The following is a 10,533-nucleotide window of genomic DNA, read 5'->3' as shown; positions in this document are numbered from 1 at the left end:
AAACTGAATTATTGTAATAAAAGTTCCAACAAAACACAGATAATATTCTTACCATCAAGTTTCATAATAGGTCGATTCACTCTAATTGTTAAGCTAACGGCATAAAACGTGAACTGCTGAGCGTAAATTTGCTATGTTACTCGTTTGTAAGACGGAGACAACAAATGCGGGTGTGGCGTCCTCTTAACTTGTAAACTGCTTTATGCTTATAGATAAATTTAAATAATTATAAATCATATTTAACTTGTTTAGTCACAACGAATTCATTTTTGAATTACGACAAAAAAAACAAATTATATTTTGTTTAAAACTTGTTACTTATGTATTAAAATTCCCGTTTTACCATTTTCTTTTTATTCTTCTGGTTTCTTTATCCTCCAAAGGCTCAAAGCATCAACTAGATCCAATTTGCAACATAAAAACCACCCCCAAAATCTCCATGAGAGAACCTTGAGAACCATAGAAATCATAGAACCTGTTACAAAATTCTAAATAGAAGTACATAGAGAACTGTATGTGATGGAAATTGGAAGTATTGAAACCACGAATACTGTTACAACACAGATTTCTATATAATGCAATAGTGTAGAAGTATGTTTGTTTAGTGTTATAATAATTCATGATTGAAATAATGAAATCTTAACAAAATAGATCTATCTTAAATATTATGTTGTCATGATTGAAACAATATTGTATGAACGTTGTCTGATTTTACGTTCCGTGACCAACATCAGACCGTACAATCACAGGATAATGGTACAATAATCGCCCAACGCGTTGATAAACGAAGTACGTTCTGTGTTCTGTGATATTACGGGCATGACAAAACATTTTGTCACGATTACGAGCATGGACAGAACGCACAAAATAATATCATGTAATCTATAATATTATCCTATGGTTCGTCCCCGATCCCGGTGATACGCGCAATTTACTGTTAATCTCAACTACTAGCTAATAGTTAACTTTGTTATTCGGTATTCTGGACTTAAGAGTTCTAGACTACAATATTTAGGTACTATCTGTCCGTCTATGTAGAACCAAAGTATTTTATAGAAAGTTGGGATTTATTAGTAAGGAAAGAAAGACAAATTAATAGGCATTTTACGGTTTATATTTGAAAAATTGGAAAAACATGGTTCACGTCTCCAAGGGAACATTAATTACATGGTAAGTAGTAATGTAATATACAAACAAGATACATGGTCTGTTGTGCACGTTATCTTTCATTCTATATAGTCCAAGTCTCCTGGAATTCCAAACTGTTTGTCAATAACGCTGTCTTCCAAGAAAAACTTCTTCTTGCACCACGACTTCACTGAAAAAACATTATCCGTCCAACGGTTTCCCGCTTCCTTGGCCACCTAAAAATAAGTTATAACGTATGAATACAAGATCAGATAAATATCCTCAATTATCCAATATTATACCATATAATGGTAATCTGACATTGACCATTTACGTACTTCTATGCTTTTCTTCATACGCTCATACTCGACTGGATTGGAATCTTCATATTTCTTTAGTTCGCTTTCTAAACGTGATTTTTCTTCATTGAGTGCCTTGAGTTTGTTTAAGAGTGCTTGTCTTTCATCTGTTATCTCTTTTCTTAATTTTTCTTTTTTGATAATTTCTAAGTTCTTGTCGAGCTTTTTTTGATACTCGTCCAATTTTGTTTTAGCATTATCCAATACATTTTTCTTAGCAATTTTTGCTTTGCTAAAAAATGAAAATAGTTCAAATATTTGATATGCAGGTACTTACCTAGAAAATACTATCTTAACTATAATAATAGTCAATAGAAGTAGCTACCTTGGAAAAGACCAAAAATACACAGACGTTCCTATTTTATCAGTATCAACTAATCCGTCATCTACCAAGTTTTGAATGACATCTTTTACTGATTGTACTATAATTTGTTTTTCTTTTGGTGCAATTTTTTCTAATTCCTAATTGATTAAAACATATGTATTTAAATATAAAATTAATAATGAAGTAGAATACCCATAACTAAAAATAAATGTCTGTTCCTGTTATTATATATATGACAATATTAATCACATAAACAATACAAAATTTTGGTTCATATTGAGTTATCAAAAATCTGCTGTAATTAATCAAAATTAAAATGTGTTATTACTTTGAGCTGGTAAAAATCTTTTTTTTCATGAAATAAATCTAACATCCTGGTACGTTTTTCCTCTGCACTGACTTGTTTTCTTTTAGACATATTTGTTGGAATTCTAGAACATAATGGCATAATATACTTATTATTAACTTAACCATGTTTGATTAAAGTGATCAGTCGATGAAACAGTTTTTATTACAATTGGATCAAACTAACGCTCTTGGAAAAAAATTCATTCTACAAGAATTGGACGAAGAACATTTATTTGTGTCAACTGATGTTTTGGACACATTAGAAGATCGTGTTGATGAATTAATGGACCAACTTACTTTCACTCAAAATTAAAACCATTTTGCTTCTTATATATTTTATCTTATAGTTAAAAATGTCTTCAAAAGTAGGAATGGGTAGGGAATCGGGAAGGTTAAAAGATGCAGATAAAAAAAAGGTCCTTGATACAGCAACCAGAAATCGTAGGGCACGTCGGGCTCTTGAGAGTTTAGAAATGGACAACTATCAACAAGATCCACATGCTGACATTGTTTTGAACAAAAAAGCCCCTAAATTTTTAGACACTATTGAGGCTAAAGGAGGGAGACGTAAAAAAGAAAAGAGTGCTGAATATTACAAACAAAAGTAATGATCTAAATATTCTATTCTATGTATTAATTATATTATAAATTATGTAATTTTTCAAACTTTATTTAATTTTTAATTAGATTTCGAAGGACATTTGAACAATTAATCGAAGCTGATCAATTTATCAACCGTGACCCACCCAACTATAATACAATAGAAGCACCCTCATCAAATTTTCCACGCAGAATATTTTGTGCAGTCTGTGGATTCAGAAGTTCATACACATGTACAACATGTGGTGCACGATATTGTTGTATTTCGTGTTTAGGTACACACCAAGCCACACGATGTCTTAAATGGGCTGTATAAATTTGTGACATTGTAAATAATATGATTTCTCATGTTTTTTTATTTTTTATCATCTTAATTATACTCATATACTTAATTAATTTTAATTTGTCAATATTTTTTTTTATATATTTAAGGTATATATAGAAACTATTTTTTTACACATCTTATTTTTCAAATAACACTCCAGGTTTAATGATAGGATCTTCTATGATTAAAATGTATGAATTACTGATCCAATTAAGCTCAAAAACTAAATAGTTATATAATCATTATTTTAAGTTTGTAAAACTTTTGATGTGGATAATATGCAATTATATTTTTGACATGTAATGTCAACTATTTGGTTTTATAGCAAATGAAAATGAAACACTTGAGGATGTTTAGGTTGTGGTCGTTGTGGACTGTGCCACTGTGGTAAGATTTAGAAAAATGAGTACTCATCAACATTTTAATTCTGCTTGAAATTTATATTCTAATAGAATATTATTTATAAGTTATACCTCCTGACTGTAATTAAACAATTATATTTACTATTTACCTTTAATAAATTATAACTTGTACCGTTGTTTAATAAAAATATTAAATTATGAATAAAATGTAGGTATTCAATTTAATTAATTTGTATCTATAACATTGCATGAAAATTTTATTTTTAAATCTACAGAAACAAATGATAATCAACAATTAATGGAACTTGGAACCTGTTACCTGTAACAAATTATTAATTTATCCGTTTTTAACTAAAAATTCCTTTTTAGTATTTCACAGTTAAAATAATTCTATAATCAGACAGGTGAACAATATTTTGAAAATATGTACAAGCTCTTATTATTATTTAGATCTAAAACAGCATTTTAAAAATAAATATACAACACATTTAAATATTGTCGATCATAATCATATTTATAAATTTAAGATTTCACAGTACTAGGCCAAAATTATCTTAACATAGTTGCTAATACAATAGTAACTTTATTATGAATTTATTAGTCCCTTTAATTATTAACAAAATGTGAAAAATATGATTCTACAAGAAGAAAACACCTAATTAAGTCAAACTTGTTGTAATGATTGAATTAACATTTTAATGCTTTTAAATAATACATTTTCGTTAATATCATTAGAAATTTGTTTATTCAGTTCGGGTTCTTGTCGTTTGGTATCGACTTTGTTACTACTTGTCGGTGTCTCTGAGATATCAGGTCCAGGATATGATTTACTGTTAACTTTAGATATTAAATCATCGACCAGGTATGTAAGACGTCTTAACTCAGCAGTGTGTTGTTCAGTCATTAAATCCAAATCCCTTATGGTACTGATTAAATCTTCTTGTTCTTGTAAACGTACTTCTTCTTTGGCTTGTTCTTTACGTACTTGCCTATTATATTCCAACAATAATAATGCAGCAGCGACAACAAATATAATACCTTCACCTAGTAAATTTGATCCAAGTTCGATGGCCATAGTTTCACTCAAAGGTTTAACCTTTCCTGCAGTACCAAGATTCATGAAATACATCTTCATTTTAACTTCACACCAATTGTAAAATTGAGCAGGTGGCATGCATACATACGATCGAAATACCGGAGATTGTTTCGCTCGTTCTTTAACAAAATTAGCAATCGGTTTACTTACTTGGCGCAATAGTAAAGCGCCAAGCTTGGCGGCCGGAAAAGCACCGAGTGCTACCATAGTTGATTAAAACTTCTCAATATTTTTATATGAAATTTCGTTCAAAGACATAAATTTATAATGCGAAAATTAAAAGGTTAAACATAGAAACATAGAATCAAACTGACATTGTTTTTTTTGAATAAAAATAAAAAATGATATCTGACTGATAAGTGAAGTTTGTTATCAGTAATATGAAGGCAAGTCGAAGTCGAGAAAGAAAATGCAGCTGTCAAAATGTTGTAAAGACACAATCACGTATCACAATTAAAATATTAAATAATAGTAAATACTATTACTACTTTTATTATGTTATGCAAGGTGGATTGATATCAATCCACCTTGATGTTATGTCATAACTGTTCATAGTAGACATACAGTTACTTAATACAAATTTCAGGACCTACCTTTAGTATAATACTACACTGATCAATACTTAAAATACTTTTATATAAAATAATAATAATTTAAAAATTCATATAGTTGTATAATGTGTATAGACATTAGACGTAAGGTCATTTAATTGTTAATTCATATTATATGAGTTAAAAATAAAACCTATGATGACTATGGGTTTAATCACAGAACAATTAATATTGTTTAGGTACTTATACAATCGTCTTGAAATATGTATGTTCTTGTTTAAATTTAAATTGGTACTTACATTGTCTTCTAACCTTCAGCTATTTTTCAATGAGCTATTTAATCTAAATCATTAACTGAATACAATACAGATTTTCGAATACTAAACAATTACAATAGAAATTATAATAGAAATGAATGAATAGTAATTACTTGAGTTGGGAATCACATAAAGATAATATTACGCGCCAAAATCGAAATTCTGACAGTACAATTTATTGATAATCTACAACTATGATAGCATATCAGTAATTTAATTTCAAAATATTTTATAATCAAACAGCCAAATTATCAAATTAATCAGAAATATTGTAATTTATTAGTCAATGATTTCTATTTTCTATGATTATTATGACTTATGAAACTTCTATAGGCTATAGAGTGTTAAAATATAGAGTAAAAAATAAATAATAATACCTGATAGTTGATATTATGTAAAATAATTTAGTGTACAAAATTACAAATACAAATTAAAAATAAATGTATTCTATAATCAATGCTATAACTATATTGCATTGTTTTATATATTAGTGGTGGTAGTAATTTAAATGTAGTTCATGATACTTATTCATTATACATGTAGTTTCAGTATTCAGTATTTTGTGTGTCACGATCCATGCCTGCACGGTACTCAGTGGTGTGTTCACTGTGTTGTATATTGTAATTTGTATTGAACATTGATTTAGTATTTGAGTTACATAAATTTGTAGAAATAGTTGGTAAGATATTAAACATTATGATACCTAATATACTACTAATATATATTAATATCCTAATATTCTATTACCACCTATAAAGCTATACCTACAATCAAATTGTATAGACTTATATACTAGCCGGGCTTAAAGTGGGAACAAACTCCGGGGGGACTACTGTCTCCATATAGTTTTAAGCATTCCATATATAATTTTATTCATAATGTCTAATGTATATGTAATGTATAAACAGTGATTGTGTAAACATACTCAATACCCACTTAACCCTAAATAATGTCAATACTAATTTGTTAAAGAGGACGCTTTTTAACCACCGTGAGAGATTGGGAGACTGAGTCCCTTGTGCACCCCACTTTTACCACTGTATACTAGGTAGGCACATAAAAGCTAAATATTAGCCTAATTGTTGGTTAAAAATTATACTTAATTTACTATATTAATATAAATTAATACAATTATTCATAACAACTGTTGTCTTAAAAAGCGTTAAAAAACAAAATGTTTTAAACATTAAAAAAAGGAATATTTTATATTATATCTGCTAAAATATATATAGTTAATGACATTTCAGAACTACAAATAAGTACAATAATATATAACATATACATATAACATATATATATTTTTCTAACATTGGACATAAACACTTTATAACAATATGAGTTTGGCCTACAATTCTTTTGGAAATACCTTCACTAACTTCAATTATTGTCTCCCCATTTAATATTTCAGTCATTACTCATTATAAATAACCCCTTTACGGCTTTACTGTTGGTATAATTGCAAATATTTTTTATAATTTCAGATTCACATGTCTTAGAAATTTGAAATAATTTAATTCTTAAAATAATTTATAAGTAATCATTTAAAATTGTTCAAACAATTTGTTACACTGAACCAAGGCCTCTATAAGCATAATTCACTTCTTTAGAGGAGCAAACCAATATTCAGGAGGTTCTGTTGTGGTAGTCATAGAAAAGAGCTTCACAGTAAAGGCTAAACCAATTTTATAGTTTTACTTGCATTTCTTTGTCTCTGCGAAAAATTGCTTATATTGGAATTGAAATCAAATTAATAGAAAGAAGTTTAAAATATAAATAATATAGTTTGATATTTGATTTATTATATAGCTTAGTAATGTGAAGCAAAACGAGGACATTTTAACTTCAGGTATACAATAGGTACTACTATATGGTTATTAGAACTAATAATTTGCCTTTAGGTTGGGTATATAAATGTAGTGCCTATAAAATTATAGTACTAACTAAACATTTTATTCTTTTCATATGTTATTTATATTATAAGTGGGTAAATATTTTAAATTATATTATTGTTTATATACCTACTTACATACACTATTTTGTTGGTGGTCTATTGAACTCTAAACGTTTTATCTTATCTTATGTGTGTACTTTGTTCGATTTAAAACGTCAGAGTTTTTTATTGATTCCATCCTGTTATAGACAGACAACAGTGTATAGTCGTTAACTATGTGCTGTTGGGAAAAGGTTTTGCATATTTTTTATAGGTATTTGTTGACCCAATAGTTAATATTAGTATTATCTATAAAATAAAATATATATATTTTATAATAATTTACAAACTGTTACAGATTTAAAGATTTCATAAAAAATAAATTACAAGAGTATTTCAATAAAAATGTTGAGTAGTACAAAAATACTGAGGAGATATGTCATCTTCCGTAGTTGTCAATGTTCATCACATTTCTCAAATGGATCTGTACTGGAATCCAATATCGATGTTAATTCAAAAGAATATCAGGTTAATATATTCATAGATTTACGATTTTTGTTCGTGTCATAATAGTTAAAGAGCAAACAAGTTACGAGAACTATGTCAAGTCATACTTGAATCTTAAGAGTATACTATGGTATTAATTGGTATAAAATATTAGGTATTACTTATAGTTGACTTAAATTCAAAAACCTTAATCATGTAATTTTATATATTTAGAGCTCCTACATTTCCAATTGCAGCTTACGTTTGATTAGCAATTTTAATTTTGGTTCTTGATTGTAGGAAAATCGAACAGCAATGGAAATTTTGGTGCACAATTTGAAAAAGGCTGTAAGTAATGCAGTTTCTGGTGGCGATTCAAAAGATAAGTTAAGGCACACGTCCAAAGGAAAACTACAAGTACGTGATCGTATAGATTATCTATTAGATTCAGGTTCACCATTTTTAGAATTGTCGCAATTGGCTGGACATGATCTTTATAAAGAATCTGTACCGTGCGGTGGAATAATTACGGGAATAGGACGTATTTCCAGGTACAATTTTTTTTAAATATTAAGTTATTTAATTCATTATTAATAAATTCACTGTTGATAGAAAAGAATGCATGATCATCGCCAACGACGCTACAGTTAAAGGCGGATCTTACTTTCCTATCACAGTAAAAAAACATTTAAGAGCCCAGGAAATAGCCAGTGAAAATAATTTGCCTTGCATTTATTTGGTGGACTCTGGTGGTGGTTACTTAAAAAAACAAGCTGAAATTTTTCCTGATAGAGAACATTTTGGAAGAATATTTTTTAATGAAGCCATCATGTCTTCAAAAAATATAACACAAGTTAGATATTTAAATTATAGAATTATATTAGAGTTTTAAAATCACAAGAATATTTCAGATAGCCGTAGTGATGGGAAGTTGTACTGCAGGCGCAGCTTATTTACCTGCCATGGCTGATGAAAGCGTAATTGTCAAAAAGACTGGAACAATTTTTCTTGCTGGTCCTCCTTTAGTGAAAGCTGCAACTGGTGAAATAGTGTCTTCAGAAGATCTAGGTGGTGCCAAACTTCACTGCTCGTAAGAATATTATATGTAAACAAAATTTATAATATGATAATGTTACTCTAAGTACACACGCAGTACATAAAATATTGTTGTAGTGGTTTTAGAGATTGATCAATAAACTGGATATATTTGAAAATTTTTTATAGATGACCATAAAGTATAAATAATATTACATCATTGAATCAATTCTAAATTCTAAGTCATTTTTAATACTTTTCGAGTTTTTTTTAAAAAATATTCTATTGAAAATTGTTTTATATTAGTGTTTCTGGAGTTTCTGATCACTACGCTAATGATGATTATCATGCACTTCATATTACCAAAACAATTATTGCAAATTTAAATAATAATAACAATAAACGAGATATAAAAAATAATCTTGATGTGCCTGAGCCACCGTTATATCCTGATGAAGAATTATACGGAATTGTTGGAGACAATTTAAAAAAGAACTATGACGTCAGAGAGGTAATAAATAATAATAATAATAATAATAATTTTTTTCAATGATCCCATAATCATTAATTATTTTAGGTTATTTCGAGAATAGTAGATGGGTCTGTGTTTTCTGAATTTAAAAAAAATTATGGAGAAACATTGGTAACTGGATTCGCTAAATTATGTGGTTACCCTATTGGAATAATTGGTAACAATGGGGTGTTATTTTCCGAGTCTGCGTTAAAGGTATGAAAATTATTTTCAGTTTTTAATATATTATAACAAGATGGCATATTTGACCAGTGTTCATTGTTGTAGTGATTGGAAAGGAGGGAGTTTTTTTTACATCTTTTTTTCATCTACCTATTTAATACAATTTATATTATTTTTAATTTGGGGGGGGGAATTCATCTGTCAACACCCTTCAAGTAAACACTTGCATCATAATTATTAGATTCTTATTAAATAATAATATTTATTCAAAATTAAATTTCTCTACAGGGTACACATTTTATTGAATTATGTTGTCAGCGAAATATTCCATTGCTATTTTTACAAAACATTACTGGTATGTTAAATAATAGATACTTTAAATTTATTATGTACAACTTAATGGTTATTAATATCAAAATGTTTATTGACAATTTTAAATGATTTACCAGGTTTTATGGTTGGAAAAGATGCGGAAGCTGGTGGTATTGCTAAAAATGGTGCTAAAATGGTTACAGCTGTGTCCTGTGCATCTGTTCCTAAAATTACTGTAGTGATTGGTGGATCTTATGGAGCTGGAAATTATGGAATGTGTGGACGAGCATACGGGTAGGTAATACAAAAATGTTAAGTTCATAGGCGTAATTTCGCTAAAATTCAGGGGGTGCAAAACTAATCAGGAAAGTTACAAACTTTCTACAAAATGTCAAAATCCCTCGTTTCACTTGCAAATTTATTTACAACTTATTACTCAATTCCAGTCCCTCGATCAAAATTGTATACACAATTTAATATTATCATTAATATGAAGTAAGTAAATTGTATTATACAAATTAAAATAATTAGTCAATACTGTAATTTATTACATTGATATAATAAATATTAATACATATTAATCAACAAAATTAAATTAAACTTAACGTCTACCATGTACAGTTGCTGCTGCGTTGACTCATCGATTATAGTTTCTAACATGTTTC

The 10,533-nt window shown here is 28.4% G+C and overlaps 4 protein-coding genes across 4 annotated transcripts in view; 2 read left to right on the top strand and 2 right to left on the bottom strand.

The window, feature by feature from the left end:
- The first annotated feature begins 829 nt into the window (after nt 1-829).
- On the top strand, nt 830-3,159 carry Znhit1 (zinc finger, HIT-type containing 1). Its single transcript, NM_001162738.2, has 3 exons — nt 830-1,170; nt 2,299-2,764; nt 2,848-3,159. Exons 2-3 carry the CDS (start codon nt 2,514-2,516, stop codon nt 3,074-3,076), a joined length of 480 nt encoding a protein of 159 aa, NP_001156210.1. The 5' UTR covers nt 830-1,170; nt 2,299-2,513; the 3' UTR covers nt 3,077-3,159.
- Nucleotides 1,097-5,531, bottom strand: LOC100167388 (meiotic nuclear division protein 1 homolog). Its single transcript, XM_001948981.5, has 5 exons — nt 5,394-5,531; nt 2,141-2,243; nt 1,813-1,949; nt 1,467-1,719; nt 1,097-1,364 (listed from the first exon to the last, which is right to left on the bottom strand). Exons 2-5 carry the CDS (start codon nt 2,228-2,230, stop codon nt 1,227-1,229), a joined length of 618 nt encoding a protein of 205 aa, XP_001949016.2. The 5' UTR covers nt 2,231-2,243; nt 5,394-5,531; the 3' UTR covers nt 1,097-1,226.
- On the bottom strand, nt 4,011-4,853 carry LOC100163297 (optic atrophy 3 protein homolog). The gene has a single exon (NM_001162690.2). The coding sequence runs from the start codon at nt 4,748-4,750 to the stop codon at nt 4,112-4,114; it is 639 nt and encodes a 212-aa protein (NP_001156162.1). The 5' UTR covers nt 4,751-4,853; the 3' UTR covers nt 4,011-4,111.
- Nucleotides 5,532-7,516: 1,985 nt separating the features above from the next.
- Nucleotides 7,517-10,533, top strand: part of LOC100168720 (methylcrotonoyl-CoA carboxylase beta chain, mitochondrial) — a 3,752-nt gene continuing 735 nt past the window's right edge. Inside the window, exons 1-9 of the mRNA XM_001946660.5 lie at nt 7,517-7,615; nt 7,700-7,869; nt 8,128-8,378; nt 8,440-8,680; nt 8,739-8,917; nt 9,169-9,373; nt 9,440-9,589; nt 9,845-9,911; nt 10,006-10,162. Coding sequence (XP_001946695.2) covers nt 7,747-7,869; nt 8,128-8,378; nt 8,440-8,680; nt 8,739-8,917; nt 9,169-9,373; nt 9,440-9,589; nt 9,845-9,911; nt 10,006-10,162 — 1,373 coding nt within the window. The 5' untranslated portion in view covers nt 7,517-7,615; nt 7,700-7,746. The remainder of the gene's footprint in view (nt 7,616-7,699; nt 7,870-8,127; nt 8,379-8,439; nt 8,681-8,738; nt 8,918-9,168; nt 9,374-9,439; nt 9,590-9,844; nt 9,912-10,005; nt 10,163-10,533) is intronic.

Source organism: Acyrthosiphon pisum, chromosome A1 (assembly GCF_005508785.2).
Source record: "Acyrthosiphon pisum isolate AL4f chromosome A1, pea_aphid_22Mar2018_4r6ur, whole genome shotgun sequence".
Taxonomy (NCBI): Eukaryota; Metazoa; Arthropoda; class Insecta; order Hemiptera; family Aphididae; genus Acyrthosiphon; species Acyrthosiphon pisum.
Note: the sequence above shows the minus strand (reverse complement) of the source record. Positions and strands in the feature narration are given on the sequence as shown.